This window comes from Sinocyclocheilus grahami, unplaced genomic scaffold, assembly GCF_001515645.1.
Source record: "Sinocyclocheilus grahami isolate Dianchi unplaced genomic scaffold, SAMN03320097.WGS_v1.1 scaffold1075.1, whole genome shotgun sequence".
NCBI lineage: Eukaryota > Metazoa > Chordata > Actinopteri > Cypriniformes > Cyprinidae > Sinocyclocheilus > Sinocyclocheilus grahami.
The window spans coordinates 28,031-54,465 of NW_015506254.1; the positions used below are offsets into that span (position 1 = coordinate 28,031).

At 37.4% G+C, this 26,435-nt stretch overlaps 1 protein-coding gene across 1 annotated transcript; it reads left to right on the top strand.

The window, feature by feature from the left end:
- Positions 1 to 3,598: 3,598 nt before the first annotated feature.
- LOC107566426 (uncharacterized) lies at positions 3,599 to 26,306 on the top strand. Its single transcript, XM_016251884.1, has 13 exons — positions 3,599 to 3,670; positions 4,172 to 4,495; positions 5,117 to 5,458; positions 5,677 to 5,802; positions 6,022 to 6,051; positions 7,520 to 7,549; positions 11,343 to 11,372; positions 12,912 to 12,935; positions 21,382 to 21,408; positions 21,846 to 21,875; positions 22,222 to 22,251; positions 25,687 to 25,710; positions 26,260 to 26,306. The coding sequence occupies exons 1-13, from the start codon at positions 3,625 to 3,627 to the stop codon at positions 26,304 to 26,306; spliced, it is 1,110 nt and encodes a 369-aa protein (XP_016107370.1). The 5' UTR covers positions 3,599 to 3,624.
- Positions 26,307 to 26,435: the final 129 nt, after the last annotated feature.

A 26,435-nucleotide genomic window follows, 5' to 3' on the forward strand; every position in this document is an offset into this window, starting at 1 on the left:
GAGCGGGCCCTGTGAGCTCCCTGGCTCTGGAGCGGGCTCTGGAGCGGACCCTGTGAGCTCCCGGGCTCTGGAGCGGACCCTGTGAGCTCCCGGGCTCTGGAGTGGACCCTGTGAGCTCCCGGGCTCTGGAGCAGGCTCTGGAGTGGACCCTGTGAGCTCCCGGGCTCTGGAGCGGGCTCTGGAGCAGACCCTGTGAGCTCCCGGGCTCTGGAGCGGACCCTGTGAGCTCCCGGACTGGAGCGGGCTCAGGAGCGGACCCTGTGAGCTCCCGGACTGGAGCGGGCTCTGGAGCGGACCCTGTGAGCTCCCTGGCTCTGGAGCGGGCTCTGGAGTGGACCCTGTGAGCTCCCGGGCTCTGGAGTATACTGCAGCAAAGACAGACAGTGAGAGCATGGTATAAGTAGTGATGATGTCAGGTGATAATGATCAGAACAAAACGACAAAGCAAAGGACTATGGGAAACGGAATTCAAAACATGTAACACAGAAACAGGAAGAGCGCCCTCAAGTGGCCAGTCCAGGGCACCACAAACAGACACTGTGACACTCTCAGGACCTGAAGTGGGACATTCATATTCACTCCATTGTCAAAATGGCCCAGCAGAGGTTGTATTTCCTTCACCAGCTGAGGAAGTTCAACCTGCCACAGGAGCTGCTGAAACAGTTCTACTCTGCAGTCATTGAATCCGTCCTCTGCACTTCTATAACTGTCTGGTTCAGCTCAGCTACAAAAACTGACCTCAGGAGACTGCAGAGGATACTTTCCATACTTACATTTATTATACATATGTGATTGATTTAACATATCTTACATCTAGCCACATTCCCTTGCATAATTTGTGTATAGCACATCTGTACATTCAATATATTATCTATTGACTTTTTGTCTATTGTGTATTGTTTTCACATATTTATTTTTAATCACTTGTTTATTTCATTATCTGTGTCTTGTCACTTGTTATCCTGTCCGTGCACTGGAAGCTTCTGTCACCAAGACACATTCCTTGTGTGTGTGTAAGCACACTTGGCAATAAAGCTCTTTCTGATTCTGATTTCTGCTTTCGATTCTGATTCTTTGATTATCCGGAGGAACTGGACACATTCATATCAAATTGTCTTGAACAAGTCCTGAAAGTCCATGCGATGTTTCTGTGAATAATATATCAAGGCAAGGAATATCTCTATGTAGCTTATGTATGTATGTGTACTGCATTGATTTGTTGGTTGAGAAAACAAGTCTGACCACTAGATGTCGATAATGCGCAAAAATGAACCGTTTTTCAGAAACGCTTCAGAAAGCCTCGGTTTCCCATCACTAGTTATAATAAACGTTGAACGTTTTGTAATATCAAGAAAAGAGCTGAAGATGAGAGTGCTGCTAGTCTGAAGCATTGCATATATATATATATATATATAAAAAAAACTAACATAGCCTATATCTTCCCTGAACTAAAAATGAATGGTCATAACTTTGGGGGAAGAATAAATAGCAAGACCTTTTGAATGCCTTGTTAATCATATTAATTTTCATTTAAAAGCAACAGAATTTAAATTATATCTAAATAGCCACAGTGCACACTAGCGTGGACAAGTAGTGCTCTACCCATTGGCTCTGCAGTGAGTGAGTGATTAGTGTTTTGGTTAAGTGAACAAGAATATGTAATAGTACACTGAAAAAAACAATAAGTAGATTTACTGCACACATAAATGTTAAGTAAAATATAAGTATTGAATTAAGTCAAATCTACTTAACTAAGTTAGGTAAAATTAGCAAAGGAAATAAGTAAATTTAACATGCCAGTTAGAGTTTGACAAGTAATTTCTACTTAATTATTTTGTTAAATATGCAATACTCAAGTACATTTCCCTCAGTTACAGTTTATAAAATTGACTCAAACAATGTAGCACTGGAAAACAACCATGCTATTAAAGCATGTGGTTCACTTACAAACATGTAAGTAAGCAAGTAGGCAGCTTGTTATCCTTTGAAGATAATATGTCCACTCAATATAATTATTACCCAAATAATTTGTTTTTATGTTGTATTCACTTCACCACAAAATCCTTTTTATCAGTGTAGAGATCTGTACCAAAGAAAACTGTAGTCATAAATTATTACAACCCATGCAGAGGACTAGAAGGAGAAGAAAACGTTATTTATGCTATAAAGTGTGGGAAGAAGTAAGAGTGCCAAAGACCTATTGTTCCAATAAGAAAACCTTGGAAAGATACTAGAAAGCCAACAAATTATAGACCCATTGACCTGACGTCTCATATCTGTATGTTAATGGAAAGAATGGTAAATGAGAAGCTAATGTGTATTATTGAATATTATTCGTATGGTGGCCGAATACCAAAGTGGATTTAGGAGAGGAAGGGGTATGGATTCAGTGTTGTGTTTGTAAAATGAAATAAGGAAGTGCAAATAATTAAAGAGACAGTAGTAGCAATATATTTTGATGTGGAAAAAGTGTACGATATGTTATGGAGAGAAGGGTTAATGATTAAGTTGTAGAGTATGGAAATTAGAGGAATACATTTTAATTGGATAAAGGATTACTTGAAAGGAAGAACGATTCAGGTTAAAATAGGAGCAGACCTATCAAGCAAACAGTAGAGAAGGACTGCATGGTTCAGCAATTTGTATTGTTAATCAAGGAGGTGAGGAAAGCAGACGACCCAGAAATTATCTGAGGTGTAGTTGAGTTATATGATGATGGCATTAGAATGGATTTAAAAAGAAAAATAAATAAATAAATAAGCTTTAATTTGAAGTGATTCATTGTCAGCAGTGTACAGTCGCAGGACAGGTATGTCCAATAGCCATCAGGACCTGTTATATGCAATATTGACAACATAAGCAAAAGTAAAGGAAATGTAGTGAGATTCGACTGATTTGGACTCCGGACTCCGTAATGAGAGGGTGGACAAATTAGCTAAACAAGCAATTAAAAAAAAAGAACATTGACGACAATATTAAGCTGTCGAAATCTGAAAGAAAAATATGGAAAGAAGGCATTAGAGAATGACAACATCAATGGGACATTGAAACTAAAGGAAGACATATGTATGCCGTTCAAAATAAGGCTGGTGCTGTGAGGAATTGAGGGACTAGGAGAGAAGAAATAATGACGACTAGGTTAAGAGTAGGACGTTAGCAGCTGTTTTTTTTGTTTGTTTTGTTTTTGTGTGTGTGTGTGTGTGTGTGTGAGTATTGTCAGGTTTTAGAAACCATAGAACATGTACTTATGAGTTGCAAGAATTATGAAGAACAAAGGGGTAAAATGATGGAAGAACTAAGAAAAGTTGGGCTGTCAGGGACAGGTAGCCTATAAAATGTATTAAGAAGTGGTGTGAGTGGACAAGGCAGAAGAAATACTTGTTAATTAGAACGGATGTGATGAGGAACATATGATGGAGGAAAATAAATGAGCAATATCACTCTCGTACTGAGCGATACTGGCTCTATATCAGCAAGTTTGGACTCTCTGGCCTAATCACGGCCGCTGATAGCCGGCATGGCTTGAGTACTCGAGTGATATTGCGGGGAAGTTGTGGCCTAATGGTTAGAGAGTATAACCCAAACTATCCATCGAAATCAGATTTTTCTGGAATCTTCAACATTATGAAGAGCACTCTCAAAATCGTTCTGTTTTTGCTAAGAATGTGTGGTAAGTGCGCAATTCTCTTTGTTTTTCAACACTTTCGGTTTCACCGGAAACCGCATTTGGCATTGGGGCAACGAACCCTTACGAAAATGAAGCATGGCTTTACAACAAATAAGACCAAAAAAACCATGGTTACTATAGTTAAAGCATGGTAACCACAATTTAACCATGGGTTTGCTACACTAACCATAGTGGTATTGTGGTAAAAGTGCGGTTATGGTGATCAATACGCAAAAAAAACAAAACATAATTACACTTTTTCTATAATAAAACCATGGTTAATTTTCGTAAGGGAACAGCCATGCTGTGACACCACCCCCGATCTTGTGTATGAATGAATTACCTCAAAACATATTAGCATAAGGGACCCAAGTTGCTAATTGGTGTCTCAGGCAGAATGGGAGGTGAACAAAGACAACAGTGAGACAGTGAGAAATCTTCAACAGCATTACCAGTTGTGTTATGAGTTTAATCTCTGAGAAACTCTTTCTGTTTGTTCTGCAGGAGTGTTCTATGCTGAAACAGATGACGTGAAGTCAGTGTCAGTGATGGAGGGAGATTCTGTCACTCTAAACCCTGATCTTACTCAAATGCAGGGAATTGTCCTGCTACTGTGGAGGTTTGGAGATAAAGGTTCCACCATTGCTCAAATTGATGGAAATGAAATCTCATATGAAGATGATGCGATATTAAGAGGCAGACTGCAGCTGGATCAGACTGGATCGCTCACCATCAAGAACACCAGGACCAATCACTCTGGACTTTATAAAGCAGAAATCAGCCACAGCATTGCAACCTCATATATTAAGTTCAGAGTTAGTGTCTATGGTGAGAATATCTATTTTTGAATAATTAGATGTTTCCAAGTTTCTTTTTTAATATACATATTCATCGGAATTAAACAGATTCAAAGTGCAACCAGGAAATATTACTTATAATGTGTTCAACAATCTTACAGAGATTTAGTTTTGCAATATCACAGTCATGCTGTTGTTCTGAATATCACAGCTGTGATTGAGTCACAGGTGATCACATGACTGGTATTCAGAACCGCAGCATGATGCAGAGTGTGATTGTAATTTTAATCTACGGTTTTTAATCTTACATTTAATAATGAACACAGATATACTGTATATTTTTAGTTTCATTCCTTCAGTAACAGTATTGAAACAACTCAAAGCATGATTCCTAAAATGAATTGTCATTTGAACACAGACGAGTGCAGTTATACGAACAATGAAATGTTCCTGTGTTGTGATATGAAATAATAAGACGCCTCATGACCAGTCAAATTAGTCAACCAGCTGTAACTGTCAATCTGACATACTTTTATTAATCTGTATATGCCTTAACCATGAGATTAACTAATCAACTGCAAAGCTTAATATTCTAGTGCCAGTAACAGTGTTCAGTATGTTTATTTTCTGTCTGTGAATCTTTTTCTTGTAGAGTCTCTATCTGTTATTGATGCTGGTGAGGCTGAAATGAAGCTCATGTCAGTGACGGAGGGAGATCCTGTCGCTCTTCATGTTCCTCAACTATACGGAGATGAGCTGATAGTGTGGAGGTTTGGAGAGGAAGGAAAACTCCTAGCTAAACATGATATAGAGGCCAAGAGCTCACCATTATATGATGAAACTGATGAGAGATTCAGAGACAGATTCAAACTGGATCATCAGAGTGGATCTCTGATCATCACAAACACCAGAACCACAGACTCTGGACTTTATACAGTGAAGATCAGCAGCAACAAACAGACTTTATACAAGAGATTCACTGTTACTGTCAGTGGTGAGTAACTCAGGTCTTTTGATGTAGTTTATCAGCTGTCTGTGAATAATGATGTGACATTAAAGGGCTCAAATCATAAGGAATCAAACTTCCTTTAAAATAGAAAAGCTTCAGTGTACAAAGACAACATACTGTAACTTTCAGAACTCAAAACTTATAATAGTGTTTGTTATCAATCAGACACTCATTCGCACTAATGACTCTTTATATCATTTCAGTTCCAGGTCTGTCTCCAGCTGCTGTAGCAGGGATTGTTGTTGTTCTGCTGCTAATAGCTACAGCGGCAGCAGCTGCTGGTGTTTTATTTTATTGGTGCAGGACCTCTGAGTTAAAAAATCAAAAGAGTAAGTATTACAGATGATACAGCAAGAAAGAGAAAAATGAATTTTGTTGCATGGCAGTAAGATGTAAATGTAAAATACCACTTAAACTGCACATAAAGCTTTGAAATTAGTAAGACTTACCTAGTTCACAAGTCATATGGAGATTTAAATGTCATGTTCGTCTGTTCATTCACTTATAATCTTCTCATTTCTCTTTCGATGTACTGCTGTGACATGAAGCAAAGATCTCTGAACGACAAAATGAAACATGTAAGTATTACAGCTGATACAGCCAGAGAAAAATGAACTTTATTGTGCTACAGTAGTTTAAATGTATAATATGAATTTTCACAAACACCAGAACCACAGACTCTGGACTTTATACAGTGAAGATCAGCAGCAACAAACAGACTTTATACAAGAGATTCACTGTTACTGTCAGTGGTGAGTAACTCAGGTCTTTTGATGTAGTTTATCAGCTGTCTGTGAATAATGATGTGACATTAAAGGGCTCAAATCATAAGGAATCAAACTTCCTTTAAAATAGAAAAGCTTCAGTGTACAAAGACAACATACTGTAACTTTCAGAACTCAAAACTTATAATAGTGTTTGTTATCAATCAGACACTCATTCGCACTAATGACTCTTTATATCATTTCAGTTCCAGGTCTGTCTCCAGCTGCTGTAGCAGGGATTGTTGTTGTTCTGCTGCTAATAGCTACAGCGGCAGCAGCTGCTGGTGTTTTATTTTATTGGTGCAGGACCTCTGAGTTAAAAAATCAAAAGAGTAAGTATTACAGATGATACAGCAAGAAAGAGAAAAATGAATTTTGTTGCATGGCAGTAAGATGTAAATGTAAAATACCACTTAAACTGCACATAAAGCTTTGAAATTAGTAAGACTTACCTAGTTCACAAGTCATATGGAGATTTAAATGTCATGTTCGTCTGTTCATTCACTTATAATCTTCTCATTTCTCTTTCGATGTACTGCTGTGACATGAAGCAAAGATCTCTGAACGACAAAATGAAACCTGTAAGTATTACAGCTGATACAGCCAGAGAAAAATGAACTTTATTGTGCTACAGTAGTTTAAATGTATAATATGAATTTTAATAATCAGTTATTATGTATTATAAATATTCTGCTTTTGTTTGATTTAGTGTGGTAATTAATGAAGTGTGTGATTGTCCAGTACTGAGCTGCATGACATTGATATACAGATGATTGAATCTCTGTCTGTTTACTGTTGAATTTACAACAATTACATTTAGATCTGTGTTTGATTATGTCTGTTTGTGTTATTAGGAGTCGAGCTTTAATTATTTGCAGTGTTTGTTCATGTTGTGTTGTTCTTCTGTTTTTGAAGCTCACGGAAATATATAAACGTTTAGCAGCAGTTGGGGTAAAATCATAGTCCTGCTGTACTTTACTCTGTTATTTTGAGTTTTATCTGGACTGTGTGACTCAGTCATTCAGTGACATATCACTGAATTTGCGATAAAACAAATATAAATGAACATGACGCAGTAAATGTGGAAATTGTGTGTTAGTTCATATTAATGATGACTAATGTTCACACATAAAACAATAATATAAAGTCTTGTAGATGAAGAAGTGATTATTAGAAGCACATGAGGAATCACACAGTGTCTTAGTGTTTCTGTCATGTTCATCTGTTTATTCACTGATCATCTCCACATTTTTCTGTTTCTATGTGCTGCTGTGACATGAAGTGGAGATCTCTGAAAAGCTGAAGCAAATGTGTAAGTATTACAGCTGAAACAACAGGAGAAAATTCACTTTTTTTGTGCTACAGTAGAATGGAAACATTTAATATCAATATTTGAGCAATTTCAGCAGTATGTGTGAGACACTTTCAGACCAATATATTGAACTGTCTGTTTATACTTTCCTGACAGTCTAGTCCAGACATCAGAAAAATGTCAGCCTATAAACGTGTTGTATAGTTTAGATGAGGAAAATCCCTCCCTATACGGGCTCTGTTTCCCGTATAGGGAGGATCGGCTCTGTTTCAAGGTTGCACTACAAATAAACCTTATCCGCCAGCTTGACTGAATGAGCTGTACATTTTCCTTCCTGTTCTAGTTTCAGATGTCAGGAGAATAACATAGTGCTATTTTACTGTGACGTGGTATAACAAGAGTATCTGTGGCTAGAGCTCTTCTCACTCCGCTGCATTCTTTTTCTCCTTATTATAAAATTTTTTGCCCTTAAAAAGTCTTAAATTGTACAAGAAAGTCTTAATTATGATTTCAAGAGGTCTTAAATTTGGGGATGGAAAGACCAGAATTGCGATATGGCTTAATGTGACAATTAAACTTCAAAAGGCTATGATTTCATTAAATAAACATGAGCGCTGCACGTTCAAAGTCCGGTGCTGCGCTGCTTTGTGTTGTGCTGTTACCGGGGAAACAAAATATTTCTACCAAACGCTCCACCTGCTGTCAGAAGGAACAAGCATTTTCAATAAAACTGATGTTTTGTTCAGACAAATGCAAAAATCGACCCATGTTTTTACCCTGAAAACATGCAGGTCTGTGATTAATATCGTAATTGTTGTTTTAACGATGTGCGATTTGATATTATCGAGTATATCGCGAAAAGCAAACAAAACACCTACAGCAGGGGTGCCCAACCCTGCTCCTGGCGATCGACTGTCCTGCGAAGTTTAGCTCCAACTCTAATCAAACACACCTGCCTTTAATTTTTAAGTGATCCTGAAGACCTTAATTAGTTGCTTCAGGTGTGTTTGATTAGGGTTGGAGCTGAACTTTGCAGGACAGTCGATCGCCAGGAGCAGGGTTGGGCACCCCTGACCTACAGAGTGCATGCATAAATTAGGTGAAGTCTAGTAGGTTAGACTAGTGCGCGTGCACATTTATAGTGCGTTCTTTCACTGAATGAATCAGTCTATTAAAATGCATTTAGGATGATCACATAATTCAAGATATGGGGCAGAAAATGTATATATTTATATAATTTCATATAGTTAACATCACACGAAAAGTGAAGTTTTTTCTCTCTCCAAAAGTCAGCATGATTACAAATGTGATATCGATTTTATACAACAGTTCAATAAACAAGAAGTTAATATTAAGAGACTTACGTTTTAGACGTATTTACTGTTTTGCTCTATTTCTCCAACAAAAAAAATTCCAAAAACAGCCACAGCTCTGTTTTGCGTCTCTGAGCAGCATGACGGTGTTTCGTTCCTGAATGAATCAACCGTTTAAATGATTCAATCGCAATGACTCACTTATTAACAGTGACTTGCTGCCACCTACTGGCAGTTTTAATTTCACATTTAAGTAACTCTGCTGTTGGTGAGTCTAGTCTGTTCATGACAAGTCTGTTCATGTCAAGTTTGGATTATTGTTTGGATCACCTTGTAAATAAACTTCCCTTGGGTTCTCACTACGCTCGCCTCCAGTGGATTGATTCGTTACAGAATACACGACCAGCAAAATGAACCGAGCAGAAAATGAGCAGATCATCTTGTTCGCCTCCGTCAAGGTAATCGCTCCATTGAGGAATATGTTCAGGACTTTTGTGGACTCTATCACCAAGTGGATTTTAATGAAACGTTCCTAAAAGACATTTTCCGCTATGGTTTAAGTAAGGACATGCCACGGTTAATGCCACGTAATACCCCACACTGGTCATTAGAAAAATACATTGACTTTGCCTTGTTGCTGGCTGATTCACCACTTAAGTATAATGTTCTTCTTCACGGGCCTGAATTTCGTATAATCAGGAAAATTGATTTAAAGGTTTAAAAGTGAACTGGGACTATTATACTATTATTTATTATATCATTAGATTATTATTACTATAACGTTATTGCAAATCAGCAACTCACCAGGAACACCAACAATCTCAGAGTCAGACACCTTGGTCCATGCATCATTTTTTAAATCTTTTATACTTCCGGCCACTTTTACACTCTCGACGGCGGCAGTGTGAACACATAGTAATATGATGAAATAACTTTGTTCGTGTCAATAATATGGCTGCAGCATTCTGCACTAATTGTAAGCACAATAAATTACGATGATTCAAAGAAGAAAACAAGGCATTACAATAGTCAAGACGGGAAGAAATTAAAGCATGAATAAGCTTCTCTGTATCATTAAAATTCAAAAACCATCTCACCTTAGAAATATTTCTCAACTGATAAAAACAAGACTGAACCAACTTCTTGACATGAAATTCAAAGTTTAAATTTGTATCAAAATAAACACCCAGATTTCTTACTACCTGCCTAATATACGGAAAAACCCTAATTAGAGCAGGCTCCATTTGATTTTTACTCGAGCTCTGACCAATTATCACAATCTATTTAACATGATTGAAGGACATCAAGACTATTCAGATCCTTGGAACTCAATGATAAGTATAACTGTAAGTCATCTGCATAACAGTGAAAATGTTTTATTATGTTTTCGGATTAGAGCACCCAATGGAAGCATGTCAATTGAAAATAAAATCGGTCCTAACAGGGATCCCTGTGGAACTCCACATACAACTTCAGAGCGTTGGGATACTTAATCTGCAACTGACACTACAAATGTCCTATTTGACAAATAAGACACAAACCAATCCAACGCCGTCACCGAAACCCCGACCCATGTTTTTAACGTATTAATTCAAATAGAATGGTCAACTGTATCAAAAGCTGCAGTCCAATCTAATAAAACTAAAACTGAACATTCACCAGCATCCTCTGCCATCAATAAATCATTAGTCACTCATAAAAGAGCAGTTTCAGTACTATGGTCTTCTCTAAAACCAAACTGAAATTTCTCAAAAATTGTATTCTCATTAACGACCTTCAGCAATTGCTTCACTACTGCCTTTTCTATTATTTTTTAAATAAAAGGTAGTTTAGAGATAGGTCTATAATTATTTTCAACTGCAGGATCTAATGAAGGCTTCTTCAGGAGCGGTTGGACAGTAGCAATCTTTAGCTCCTCCGGAACACATCCAGAAACAAAAGAACTGTTCACTATAGACAGTAGAATAGGACCTATAGATCCAACCACTTCTTTAAACAGTCTTACTGGAACTTAGAAGGTTTCAACTGTTGCACAATCTCACAAATATCCTGCTCTGAAACAGGTGAAAAGGAATCCAACAATACCTCCCTACAACCTGGATTATCCTCACATTGAACCAAAGGAGGGGAAATTGAAGCCCTTATATTTGCGAACTTTTCTACAAAAAATGACATAATAGATCTACAATCTATAGGACTCAATGCAGTACTAGGCCACGGGTTTGTCAAATCGTTAATTGCATTAAATAAAAACCTAGAATTGTAACGGTTGGATTCAATTAAATTAGAAAAATAAGACGATCTCACAGCTTTAACTGTCTTCTTAAAAGACACCAATAAACCCTTCCAATGCTCAAAATACAAATGAAGTCTAGTAGATTTCCAAATTCGTTCTGCTTTCCGACACTTTTTCAGTGTTCATCTGGTCATTCGCTAATGATCTCCTGATTTCTGTTTCTATGTGCTGCTGTGACATGAAGCCGAGATCTCTGAACAGCTAAAGCAAATGAGTAAGTTGAATTTAATATAAAAATGTCATAGGTTTGACACATCACTTAACTTATGTTTAAAATATATAAATGAGCATTTACTAGTAAATTATGTGATAAGTATTATTGGTGACACTTAACAAAGTCCTATTAGTTAATGTTAATAACATTAACAATGAGTAAGACATTTCTTTAGTGGGTTAATACCTAACATTTTTTTTACTGCCTTTTCTATTATTTTTTAAATAAAAGGTAGTTTAGAGATAGGTCTATAATTATTTTCAACTGCAGGATCTAATGAAGGCTTCTTCAGGAGCGGTTGGACAGTAGCAATCTTTAGCTCCTCCGGAACACATCCAGAAACAAAAGAACTGTTCACTATAGACAGTAGAATAGGACCTATAGATCCAACCACTTCTTTAAACAGTCTTACTGGAACTTAGAAGGTTTCAACTGTTGCACAATCTCACAAATATCCTGCTCTGAAACAGGTGAAAAGGAATCCAACAATACCTCCCTACAACCTGGATTATCCTCACATTGAACCAAAGGAGGGGAAATTTAAGCCCTTATATTTGCGAACTTGTCTACAAAAAATGACATAATAGATCTACAATCTATAGAACTCAATGCAATACTAGGCCACGGGTTTGTCAAATCGTTAATTGCATTAAATAAAAACCTAGAATTGTAACGGTTGGATTCAATTAAATTAGAAAAATAAGACGATCTCACAGCTTTAACTGTCGTCTTAAAAGACACCAATAAACCCTTCCAATGCTCAAAATACAAATTAAGTCTAGTAGATTTCCAAATTCGTTCTGCTTTCCGACACTTTCTCAGTGTTCATCTGGTCATTCACTAATGATCTCCTGATTTCTGTTTCTATGTGCTGCTGTGACATGAAGCCGAGATCTCTGAACAGCTAAAGCAAATGAGTAAGTTGAATTTAAAATAAAAATGTCATAGGTTTGACACATCACTTAACTTATGTTTAAAATATATAAATGAGCATTTACTAGTAAATTATGTGATAAGTATTATTGGTGACACTTAACAAAGTCCTATTAGTTAATGTTAATAACATTAACAATGAGTAAGACATTTCTTTAGTGGGTTAATACCTAACATTTTTTAATGTTAGTTAATAGTAAACTGCTCATTATTACTTCGTTAGATCAGATCCATTAAATAATATTTACAGGTGTAACTTTTGATTTTAACAATATAATAGTGAATGTTGACGTTAACATGAAGTATTTTTTATTGTTCATATTAACTAAAGTAGTTCAATAGTGTTAACAAATGAATCCATATTATAAATTGTTTCTGTATTGTTTGTTGCTAATACACATTGATGATTTAACTAATGTGCGCACATACAACATTACTGTAATTGTTACTTATCATTAATAAATAACGTCATTCAGATGAAGAAGTGATCATTAGAAGCACATGAAGAATCACACAGCATCTTCTCAGTGTTTCTGTCATGTTCATCTGTTCATTCACTTATAATCTCCTTATTTCTCTGTTTCTCTGTGCCGCTGTGACATGAAGCTGAGGACTGTGAAAAAGAATTACGTGAGTATTAAAACTGATGCAGCAAGAGTTTTGTTGTGAAACAATAGTTCATAAATGTACCATGAAAACAAGGTTGGTTAAAATATGTTCTGTCAACTTCACTACATTTTAAAGATATAATTTATATTTTTACTCTGACCATTCACGTTGTTTTGTTCAATGTAACAAACTGGAGTACCAAATGAGGCACTACTATACACTATGCACTTGTACACTATGTACTTATGCACTATGTACTCAACCATATGATGTGTGAATTTTATAAAGTTATTTTGTCTTTCATAATTGCAGTTTGATAGCCCCTCCCCCTTTGCTACATAATTAAAGCTGTGACATTTGAGTGCATGAAGTGTCCAACCAGTGTTGGGGAAAGTTACTTTTAAAAGTAATGCATTACAATATTGCATTCCATAAAAAATAACAAATTATGTTACTTAGTTACTTTTTATGGAAAGTAATGCGTTATATTACTTTTGCGTAATGCGTTATACTTTTTCTCATCTGGGTTGGGCTTGCTTGTTTTTTTAAAAAGTTATATTTTTGGCAAATGTAAAAGTCCTTTCACACCAAAAGTGAAATGAATAAGCCTCAGGCTGATGGAAATATAAATTCACGTCTGTACAGTAGAGGTTGCAGCTCAAACAAGTCTGTCATAGTATTCAGCTGGTGTGCCCTCTTTAGCCTAACTAGAGGGCACTTCTCCCTTCACGGACATTCTGTTATGAACTCCATTTCCCAGACTACATTGCTCTGTCTCATGTGAGATTTTTTGTATTATTTGTTTTTATTATGCTTTAAACGACAGATACAAAACAATACAACAGACATTATAAAGCCAGGGTAACAAAGGATAAAAGAAAGAAAGAAAGAAAGAAAGAAAGAAAAGAAAATAGAGAAAAAAAATACAATCAGAGACATGCATGACCTTTACATTCCTCAAAGATTTTGAAGATAGAACACAAACTTTTTAATTGCCTTTCTATTAGTACTATGTTGAATACTACACAAGTAATTTTCCAACTCTTTATAAAACACTGTAAAACAGGGTTTTTTTGTTAGAAAATTGAGACTTATGAATGTGAAACTTAACCAACAAAATAAATAGATTAATAACAAAAACTTCGTAATTTACATTATCATAATTAAAATATCCAAAAACGACACTTTCGAAATGCAAATTAAAATTAAAGAGTACCTTTTCTTAGATAATCATAACATAACTTTTTAACATAACTACAGTGCCAGAAGATGTGGGGTACAGTTTCCAAGTGCAAAAAGAGCAATTAACATCAATATCCTTCTTAAACTTACTGAGAAAATGTTTAACAGGATAGAATTTATGAATTATTTTAAAACAGATTTCTTTTATCTTGTTTGTAACATGTGAGATGATTGCTTGCACCTGCTTCCATTTGGATCATTAGGGTCCTGCCTATATAAGCTGTGTTTGTCTCTAACATTGTCATTGAGGTTTTACATTGTTACACTGACTTCTGAGTAGGGTTGTGCCAATAGACGATAGTATCGTGTATCGACGATAGTCAGAGATATTGATGATAGCAGATGTCTTTGTCGATAGTCAAGACGATATTAGGCTCAGTCTCCTACTGATGTATTGAATAATAATAATAATTATTATTATTATTAGGCGGCCCATTATATTTAGGCTATTATTATCAAATTGCCCCACTTTTTCATTCAGCACTGTATTTCTCACACACACACATGCGCGCGCAAATGAAAAGCCTGTAACCGGTGAAGGAGTCTCCAACCACAAACACAGACACATATAGTCTGCTGATATAAGGTATTTCGTAGTAATCTGAACGGCCTATGTGCAATATTTTAACCGAGCCCTCACTAACTGAGTTTAATGCCACATTTATGTTAGAAAGCATCTCATTCTTGTTTCTGTGGTGGTGCGTCGGGCTCATCATGGGGTGCGCGGTCCGGAGCGCTGTATAACTGATGTATGTGTTAATTTAAATTTACTCCAAATATATTAACTTAATTGTTTTAAATACTTTATATTTAACGTGTTCGTTTATGTCCAATATTTAGTGTTAAACTGTTGGTCTTTAAAATAAATCTACTTTTGATTTTCACCGTTGACTGATTTTGCAGACCTTTTAGACTGATAACTACAGAGCGTCGATGTGGCAAACTTGTCACAGGACGCGCGGTCCTAATAGCGATGTATGACTGTTGTATCCGAATATATATGAACTAGCTGTTTTAAATATTTTTGTATATAACATGTTAGTTTATGCGTATGTTTGAAAGTATATTATTTAGATTGGTGGTGCTTCCATAGGCTCCCTCTCTCTCGTGCACGTGGTTTAAAACACCAAATAGTTATGAAATAGCCTATGCACGATAATATCGTCTATCGGCGATCTCACGGACTGGTGATATGACGATTTGAAAAATGACCATATTGCCCAACACTAGTTGTTTCGTTCTTGTTTATGTTTCATGGTTTTTGGATCTCTTGCCTGTTTTGTGGATTATCCTTTTGCCTTGCCCTCTGGAATTGTTTATCTTTTGGATTTACTGGTTTCAACCTTCTGCCTGTTCTTGAACCATGTACTTGGATTTTGCCCTGTTTTCAATAAACACTGCACTTGGATCTGCAACTTATAAATCTCAGAGCAGTTCATGTGACAGAAAACCTCAATCCCCTCAGATCCAGCAGCATGAATCTCCGTATTGCTTCTCCTGCATCTAAGAAGGAGCTAAGGGTGAGACATCAGGGATTGATTGCCCTGCGTCAGAAAGGTTCGGGTGTAGGTGTATTTGCTCAGTTGTTTTGGACTATGGCCTTAGGACTCAAGTATGATGATCCAGAGCTTATCGAAATTTTTTACAACTGCCTGGACTACCCTTTACCTTCATCCGAGCTGGGTGAGCTTAAGACTTTGGGTTTTTTGGGTTTTATTGACTACCTCACGTACTGACATCAATTGGCTAGGAGGATCTACATCTACACCTGACATCGGTATGTGCCGTTAAGTCAAGCATAAGGGCCTCAGCGACAGTTCTGCAGTTTACTGTGCCTCCCACTATGGCAATGAACATTGTGAGTATGGAGACTGCAGCTTTTTATTCAGCCTGTGAATCCACTCCAGTGTTTGTACCAGCCCAAGAATCTACTCCAGAGCCTACTCCTGCCAATGAGTTTGCTCTGGAGTCTGCTTCTGCCCTTGAGTTCACTCCAGAGTCAAGTCCAGGTCAAGAGTCCACTCCAGAATCCGCACCAGTCCAGGAGTCCTCAGAGTCTGCTCAAGAGCCCGCTCCAATCCAGGAGTCCTCAGAGTCCACTCCAGAGCTCGCTCTAGTTCGGGAACCCTCAGAGTCCACTCAAAGGTCCACTCCAGTCCAGGAGCCTTCAGAGTTCACTGAAGAACACGCTCCAGTCCATGAGTCTGCTCCAGAGCTTGTTCTGTTCCATGAGTTTGCTCCAGAGCCTGCTTCAGCCCATGAGTCTGCTCCAGAGCTTGCCCCAGTCTATGAGTTTGATCCAGAGTCAGTTCCAGTCTGTAAGTTCACTCCAGAACCCACTCAAGTCTACGAGTTCACTCCCGAGCCTGCTCCAGTCTATGACTCTGTTCCTGAGCCCACTCAAGTCTACGAGTTCATTCCAGAGTTTACTCCCATCCATGATTCTGCTCCAGAGCCCACTCAAGTCTGAGTTTTTTCCAGAGCCCCCTCCAGTCTATGGGTCCACTCCAGAGTCAGTTCTGGTCTATACGAGTTCATTCGTCATGGTCGATTCCCCCACTCAAGTCTACGAGTTCATTCCAGAGTTTACTCCCATCTATGATTCTGCTCCAGAGCCCACTCAAGTCTGAGTTTTTTCCAGAGCCCCCTCCAGTCTATGGGTCCACTCCAGAGTCAGTTCTGGTCTATACGAGTTCATTCGTCATGGTCGATTCTGCTCCAGAATCCGCTCCAGTCCAGGAGTCCACTCAAGTTTTTGAATTCACTTCCGATCTCATTCCTGTCCAGGAGTCTGCTCCTAAGACACCTCCAGTTGCTCCCGAGGTGGCGGCTTTTGCTGCAGATCCTCCCGAAACGGCGGCCGACTCAGCTCCCCTTTGGGCGATGGCACCCACTCCTGAAATCTCAGTCTGCCCCAACACGATCAGAGAGGTCGTACCAGCACTTCCTGTTTGCTTCATGACCGCAGAGGTAATGCATGAACTGTCTGTTTGCTTCAACACGACTAGAGAGCTTGTAAATGAACTTTATGGGAAGACCTTAGTGGCCAACCTGGGAAGCCCTATGGAGGGTGCCTCTGAACTCCTTACCTGTTCTGTTACGGCCCCTGTGGCCAATACTAACCTCTCTGTGCCTTGTGTTACAGGCTTGTCTGGTCTAGCCATGCTTGTTCTGACAGATCTGCCCTGGGGGTCTTAGAATTTTCATGGTTATTTTCAGCCCAGCCTGGTCCATCGTGGGGATCTTCGAGCCCATCTGTGTGGCTGTGGTGGTCAACTGCTCTGCCGTGGGGACCTTCGAGTCAGTCTGCGTCGCTGTGGTGGTCATCTGCTCCGCCATGGGGATCTACAAGTCTGTCTGTGCTGCTGTGGTGGTCTTCAGCTCCGACATGTGGGTCTTCAAGCCTGTCGGTGCTGCTAGGGTGGCTTTCTGCTGGACCCTGGACATTTGCTGCTTGTATTACCCAGTTAGCCCTGGAGTCCTGCACGGCCATCGTTTTCTGTTTCCCTTCTCCTTCACGGACCTGGCCCACCATCCCGCCCCCAGATGCACCTCTGTTCCACCTCCCTCCTGAACTTTTCTGAATTTGATATCCTAGGTACTACCAAAAGTCCAGAATTTTGCGACCTTAATGTCATAGTATTCATAATTAATGTCATAGTATTCATCTGGTGGGCCCTCGTTAGCCACTAGAGGGCACTTCTCCCTTCATGGACATTCTGTTATGAAATCAATTTCCCAGACTGCATTGCTCTCTCTCATGTGAGATGATTGTTTGCACCTGCTTCCATTTGGATCATTAGGGTCCTGCCTATATAAGCTGTATTTGTCTCTACCAGTGTCATTGAGGTTTTACATTGTTACACTGCTTTCTGAATTATTTCGGTCTTGTTTGTTTCATGGTTTTTGGATCTCTTGCCTGTTTTGTGGATTATCCTTTTGCCTTCTGCCTGTTCTTGGACTGTGTACTTGGATTTTGCCCTGTTTTTAATAAACGCTGCACTTGGATCTGCATCCTATAAATCTCGGAGCCGTTCATGCTTGTTTGTTTCATGGTTTTTGGATCTCTTGCCTGTTTTGTGGATTATCCTTTTGCCTTGCCCTCTGAACTTGTTTATCTTTTGGATTTACTGGTTTTGACCTTCTGCCTGTTCTTGGACTGTGTACTTGGATTTTGCCCTGTTTTTAATAAACGCTGCACTTGGATCTGCATCCTATAAATCTCGGAGCCGTTCATATGATAGAGTCTTTCAGTTGTGCTGCCATTCTGGATTGCATGAAGAATATGATGCAGGAAAAGACAGTTCTCTTCAAAAAGAAAAAAAAAACACATCAAAAGTTGTTTATCTAAAGTCATTTTTTGCTATATTGTTGAATTGAATCACTGAAGGTCAGCAGCAAAGACATTGGTTAATAAAATGTGATGTGTCATATTCTGAGTTTGTATTTCACTTTTTTTTCATTTTGAGGAATACTGAATCTGTTTTTGTGCAAGAGACATGAGTAAATGCCTGTTCACATTTAGTCTAGAACTACAGTAAGCATCATAATTACACAGCGCACACAAGACCTCTGCACTTACTCCTGATTTCTCTCAACATGGGGACAGGAGAGCTGTCAGCCAATACACCGGAAAACAAAGTTCCCCAGTGAAAGATACAGGAGTCATTTGCAGCACTCCACAGTCATCTTTATTTTTGGATCAGATACAGTGTTGTTGTAGGTCAGTTTTTACAAGCCTCCTCAAATTCCATGTTGCCTTGCCATCCTCAAAGGTTAGTGATGAGATAAATTTCAGCAATGTGTCAAGCCCCAATAAAGGTTGTGTAATTTCTCCAAGCCATTTCATGAGGTCCAATGCACATTATAACTGGTTCGGTTCTTCTCAAAATTATATCTCCCACCCCTGCTCCATTTGCGTTGATGTGCTCCTTTCATATCTTTCAATGGAAGGCAAATTAACTTATAGTTCCTTAATTTTGGCACTAGGTGTTAAGGAGATTTAACCAATCACAGTGCATTTTATTGTTGACGTTGGGAAAGGACGATAGGTGCGAGCTAGAAAGTTCCGATCCCTCCTGTCAGCAAGCGGAGCAAACAGAATGAACGTGTATTCCTGAGTTCCTGAACTTAACCTTGGAATTTTACCTATTTGTGTTCATGTGGAAATGTAAGTCTATTTACTTCTTTGCGCCATTTAATATAGTTTTCTGCCATGTTACCATTTTATTCAGCATAAATTACCGAGTTTATTGTCTCCTCAGAGTTCTCCGAACTCACGCTGACCTAGTTACCATAAATATTATAGTTTGTGCATATAAAGTTATTTATTTGTTTTATTCCTTATATATTATTGCTTTGGTGCAACATAAACCAGTTAATAAGTGTTTAGATATTGGTATTTATCATATTCTCTGTAATCCCTTTCATATATGATGATGACTCAGCACTTTGTAATAGACAGAGAAATCGCCAATCCCTGTTATACATGCTAAATCTAAAGGGCAATTTAAGTATTGCAGTCCACTAATAATTGTGTCAGATGTATAATATCATGTATTTATGTTGCAGTGACGGCGCTACACCGGGGCTAGGGGGGGCTATAGCCCCGTCAGAATTTTTAATAGCTCCGGTTTAGCCCCATTTCTTTATGAAGTAACTCTGACGTCATCAATATCATTCATTTTCTTAGCACCCCCACATATTGGTCTAGCCCCCCCTTAGCACCGGTAGAGAAAAAATTCTGGCACCGTGCCTGTTATGTTGTAACTATATTATTGTGATATGTTATTTGTTTATTTCAGACCACACATACAAACAGTAAAAGTCAGACTGTTCTGAATCCTGTATCGTTTTTACTGACACTTTAACACAATCTCCCGATCAGCATATATAGTTCAGACTTCCCTACACTAGGCCATCCCTTTTTTCCCTTTTTTTTTAAAAACCTTGTTAGAGTCTTTATTCCCAATCCAAATATTGGCTACCGACTAGCACCAAGTTAAGAATCCTACATTCATGCAGCAATTAGTCCCAAATTATTGCGTATTCTGCAGCTTCTACAGTCTTTGGATGTATGAAATTGTTTAACAATTCCTACAGATATTTAGAGAAAGGACCAAGCCTCTGCTTCTACAATCTCAAGATGAAAGGACCAAATTGATTATTTAATAACTCCTACAGACACCAAGAGCAAGGACCAAGCCACAGCTTCTACAGTTTCCAAATAAACAGACTAATTTGTTTCTTTAAGAATTCACTCAACTCCAGAAAAAGGATCAAGCATAATTAACAGTGCTACACTAAGAACATTGGTCTGCTTCTTTCAAAAATGTGTTCTTTTAAGAGAGCTGATACGTTTCACACACCAAATTAGGATCACTGAGATGAAGTCCAAATGATTCAAATAAATTCTGTTGATCTTTAGTTGAAGCTGTAGAATCTCCCAGATTCTTCTGTTCACTTCTTGTTGCAGTGATGTTGGTGAGATGTCTTATCTGTATCTCCTGGCTGGCTCGCCAAATTGTTAGATTTTGCTGTATTTGGCTGAGCAAAGGTTTGGGTTGCTCGCTAATGTATTAGAATGCTTCTAATACATAAAGAAAAGTAAGCCAGACCAAGGTCAGGGGAAAAGAGTTTATTGAAGATACTCGTGTAGCATAGTCGTCTTCAAGATCTTAATCCATGGTACTGTCTGTGTCACCAGACGTTTTATATGAGATTCTGCCCCCACTCCTGTAGGTGTAGTATTTGGCCTGATGAAGCTGTCTGAGTTTTGCTGTGAACCATGGTTTGTCATTGTTGTAGGTTAAATGAGTCATGGTAGAAATGCACATATCCTCACAGAAACTGATGTATGATGTTACAGAGTCTGTGAGGTTATCTAATCAGTGCAGTCAAAGCAGGCTTGTCCGGAATGGCTGCATTCAGCCATGTTTCCATGAAACACAGAGCAGCAAAGTTTAAAAAGTCCTTATTAGTTTGGTAGAGGATAAATAGTTAATCCTTTTTGTGGGTTAGGGACCATAGATTTGCCAGATATATGTCAAAGTCAAAGTGACTTTAGCATACAACATTACTGTAAGCTGTAACATGTCGTTAATACAAAGTAATTTACATGATGAAGTGATTATTAAAGCACTCAAAGAATCACTCTATCTGCATGTTCATCTGCAAAATCATTTTCTCATTTCTCTGTTTCGATGTGCTGCTGTGACACATGAAGCTGAGATATCTGAACACCATCAAACATGTAAGTATTACAGCTTGTACAGCCAGAGAAAAATAAGCTTTATTGTGCTACAGTAGTTTAAATGTATAATATTTTTCATCGCCAGTAATTATGTTATAAAAGTTCTAAATATAAAATTACATGACACTGTAAATGCTGTGGAAATTATTGTTCACATTAATTGACATTAACGATGGCTTTAACTAATGTTCACACATACAACATTACTGTACTTCAGTTGTTCTCAACTCTGTCCCTCAATTTCCTGTAGAGTTTTGCTCCAACATTACTGTAATTGTTACTTATAATTAATATAAATTAATGCAGATGATGAAGAGATTATTTGAGCCTCATGAAGAAATCACACCGTATCTTCTCAGTGTTTTTAACATGTTCATCTGTTCATTCACCTAAAATCTCCTCATTTCTGTGTTTCTATGTGCTGCTGTGACATGAAGTGAAGATCTCTGAACGACTAAAGCAAATATGTAAGTATTGCAGCTGATACAGAGAGAGAAAATGTAGCTTTATTGTGCAACTGTTGAGTATAAATATATAATAGGATTTTTCATTGTCAGTATTTTTTATCATTAATTCTGCTTGTTTGATTTAGTGCAATTATTAATTATTCAACCATATTAAATGTGTGATTGTTCAGTATTGAGCTGCATGATATTAATATACCGATGAATGAATCGGATGAATGAATATTGTAATTGTTACTGATCATTAATAAAAAGTAATGCAGATGATGAAGTGATTACACATGAAGAACTGTTCATTTACTTTCAATCTCCTCTTTTTTATGTGTCTATGTACTGCTGTGACATGAAGCTGAGATCTCTGAACAACTGAAGCAAATGTGTAAGTATTACAGCTGAAGCAACAGGAGAAAATGAGCTTTACATTAATTGCTACAGTAGAGTATAAAAGTACAATATAGTTTTTCATAATCTATTTACAATTTTTAAAACAAGTTATTTTGTTTGATTTAGTGTGGTCATTCATAAAGTGTGTGATTGTCCAGTATTGAGCTGCATGACATTAATATGCTGATGATTGAATCTCTATGTTCAAACTGTTGAATTTACAACAATTACATTTAGATCTGTGCTTGATGATGTCTGTTTGTGTAAGGGGCAGGTCCTTTAAGGCTTGTCAATAAATGGAAACTGTTATGATTGGTTAATGAATCCCGAAAGCGATACACCTGCATCCATCCTGTGCCACAAGTCTTGTTCAGAAGACTGCACTCGACATAGCTCTTCATAAATGGCCTTTACCTCAAAACAGCTGCTTTCTATGTTCTCAGTCAGCTGATTCTGCTCATCTTGGGAAGCCTCATCCCACAATGTTTCCTTGGCTAGTCTTGCATCCTCATCATGTCATCACTCACAATGGTCTCATTGTCTTTCCTACCCACTTTGAGCAGTTGAATTCTCACTCTAGCTTTTTACAAATAAACCACAAATATAGCTACAAGCACTGCCACCCTGGGCGCTTCAGGAAAACAGTGCACAGCAGGCACATGCATTTGGCCCCGCTGGCAGTCTGGTTTTTAGGGTTTAAGCAATGAAAGGGTTACTCTAGAATAGCAAGAGTGTGAAAAAGATACACTCACAGAAATGGAAGAATATATAAAACTTTTAATGATCTATAAGAATTTTTTAATTATTTTAATAATTTATAAGAATGTGTAAAGCAATTATATACAATTACATTGCCAGTACAGTACATATTAACTGATTCTATGCATTTATTTGTCATTCTAACTAATGGAAACTGAGAGAAAAATATTTCTTATCCTTTTCTTATCTTCCATCTAGTGGACGGCATTAGTATTATAGCATTCATCTGTCAGTTGAAATGTCTGATAGTTTATAATTTGTTGTTAACTTCCAGAGCATCAGAAATTCATTGAAACTAAGCATGTTTCCTCAGAATGACTTGTTCTCCATATGTAAAAAGTTTTGGGGAGTTTGAACTATGCACTTTAAAGATCTAAGACAATTCCTGCTTCATTTTTTGCCATTATTTTAATAAATTGCCATGGTAACACCATTTGAGATATCCAAAAACTGTTCACAATTTAGAATTTTTAATATCTTGGCATCATGTTGACAAAGTTTGGTTTGAATTTTCAGGGGGAAAAAATCCACCTTCAAACCGAAATAACTGACTTCCTGTTGGTCGTAGCTAATGACTGTAAAGTAGAAAGAAAGTTGTCTGGCTTGTTGAGAACAATATATGTACCAAGTTTGGTGACTATAGGTAAATGTAACACCCACACCCATTAGTCAAAAGGAGGCGCTATAGAGCCCCTCCTCCACGCACATTTATGAGCTTTTGCCAGTGTCTGTCGACAACTGTTTTGTGTCAATTTTCATGAAATTCTAAGCATGTTAAATGCCACAAAAACACCTATGAGGAATATTAAAGTTTGACGTGTTACCATGGCAACAGTATTCAATATATCAAAAATCCCTTTGCAGTTTCACATTGGTAGTATCTTGACATTATGCTGACAAACGTTGAAGTAAGTATAATATGACGAAAATATAATTTTAAAGAATTTTGAAAATAACACTTCCTGTTGCCAGTTGGTGGTGCTATAAAGGAGACTCACAATATTCACATCAATATGGTCAGACTCCTTCAAAGAACTAACAGCTGCAGTTTGATCAAAATCAGTCAATGTATGCTGAAGCTATAACACACTTCCTATTTCACTTTTTCTTCCTTTTCCCATAATTTTAGCACCTCACCACAACCAAACCGTTCAAGTTATCAAAAATCCCTTCGTAATTTAGCATCCCCAGTGTCTTGAGATCATGTTGACAGAGTTTGGTGGTGATCAAATGAAAAACCCAGGACAAGTATATCACAATCCAGAGCATGTGTTTTTCAAAATCCCCACAATAGCCGACTTCCTTTTGGGTGGAACACTGACTGTCGGCATGAAAGCTGTATGGGATCTATATGTGTTTGAATTTTGGTGACTTTAGGTGAAACGGTGTACACTACATAGCCCCTCAAATGGCTCTATAAAAGGGTGTGAAACAGGGCACCCCATGGACAGTGTGAAGCACCATTCATAAAATCATAAAGAAAGGAATGGGCATGTTGCTGGGGCTAGTGCCATCTAGTGGTAGCTGATTATCTTTAGGCGCAGTTGTCTTTGGATGTTGAGCTACTGGTGTGTAGGTTGTGCAAGGCTAAAAATGTCAGAACGAAAGTCTCAAAATCCAAATGAATCAAATAGAATCGTCTCAGAAAAGATGTCAGTGAATGCACACATGCTGAAAAGGAGCTGTAAACTGCATAAAGAAAATCTCAAAATCCAAATGAATCCAATAGGATTGATTCAGAAAAGACATCACAACAGGTCTGTCTTTCAAGGTTTTTCAGTTATTGTTAAAAATCCATTTCCCTATGGTGAAAAAGAAAGGAGTTTTCACTTCTGGAATGCATCTGCTGAGCTCTATATCCAAACAAACAATTTTTGGAACTTGGTTGAATAAATGCTTTGTTTATAATGAGGCGAATGTTTTAAGATATGAAACTTAAAGGATGTTTTGAAGGAAATTAAGCATGTCCAAAAAAATTCCAGTCCATCAATTAACATCATGTGAAGCGGAAAGCTGCGTGTTTGTAAGAAACAAATGCATCAAGATGTTTTTAACTTCAAACTGTTGCTTCCAGCTAAAATATGAGTCTTCTATCCATAATATTGCCTTCTCCGATGAAAAGGCCATCTTGAATCAGGAGAGAAATATGCACAGATCAAGCAACATTTACAAACAAAACCGTTCTAAACAAATATGTTGGTGGATTTTGATGTGAGAGGACAACAGGGGATGGACTTGTTCATTGGAGGAAGCATTATATATTGATTATGGTTTAAAGATAAAAGTCCTTAATGATGGATTTGTTTCTTACACGCAGCTTTTTGCTTCACGAGCCATCCATTGATGGTCTGGAGGATTCTCTGTATTGTGATGTAATCTTACATTTCTCAAAATAGGTTCTGATTAAGAAACGAACTCATCTACATCTTGGCCTAATCTTTATTATGTCATGACCCCTATAAATCACATTGATGATGCTTTAACTAATGTTCACTCATATAACATTACTGTAATTGTTACTGATAAATCATATAAAGTCATTTACACGATGAAGTTATTATTAGAAGCACATGAAGAATCACGCAGTAACTTCTCAGTGTTTCTGTCATGTTCATCTGTTCATTTATAATCTCCTCATTTCTCTGTTTCTATGTGCTGCTGTGACATGAAGCGGAGGACTGTGAAAAAGAATTGCGTAAGTATTAAAACTGATGCAGAGAAAAAATGTGCTTTATTGTGCTACTGTAAAGTTTAAGTGTACAGTTAAAACTGTACAGTTACAGTATAGTTTTTCATATTCAATGTTCATATTTTTTTTTTAAACGTGTGTTTTGTTGTTCTTCTATTTAATCTTACAAAACTATATATAACTTTATCAGTAGTTGGCCTAAAATCGTAGCCCTGTTGTTCCTTGGACTGTTATTATGTTAAAAAATATATAAATTACAAATCAACCTCTATAGTCACCATTGGCTAACAAACTTTATATTTTATACTTGAAATAAGATGTAAGTGTAATGTGACTGAAATAAGAAAAATGTAAGAAATATTAGTCAATCAAGCATTTTTATAATGGAATTTAAATAGAACTAAACCATGACAACTATGTATGAAAATGCATAATCATTTAGAGTTTCTGTAAAAAAATTTTTTTAATTTTTTAAAAAGAGGTCAGAGAACTTCATTCTGTTCATTCACTTATAATCATCTCGTTTCTGTTTCTATGTGCTGCTGTGACATGAAGGCAAGATCTCTGAACGACTAAAGCAAATGTGTAAGTATTGCAGCTGATACAGAGAGAGAAAAATGCTACAATAGAGTTAACTTAACCCTAATATAAAAATGTCACATATGTGACACATCACTTAACTGATTTTACAATGTATATAAATTAACATTAACCAATAAGTGCTGTGGATG

What these genes read in the sequence shown, in the direction of transcription:
- LOC107566426 (XM_016251884.1), top strand. Translation starts at nt 3,625, where the DNA reads ATGAAGAGCACTCTCAAAATCGTTCTGTTTTTGCTAAGAATGTGTG. An exon ending in TGAGTTAAAAAATCAAAAGA is followed by an intron (nt 5,803 to 6,021) that starts GTAAGTATTACA and finishes TGTGACATGAAG; the next exon opens with CAAAGATCTCTGAACGACAA. An exon ending in GGACTGTGAAAAAGAATTGC is followed by an intron (nt 25,711 to 26,259) that starts GTAAGTATTAAA and finishes TGTGACATGAAG; the next exon opens with GCAAGATCTCTGAACGACTA.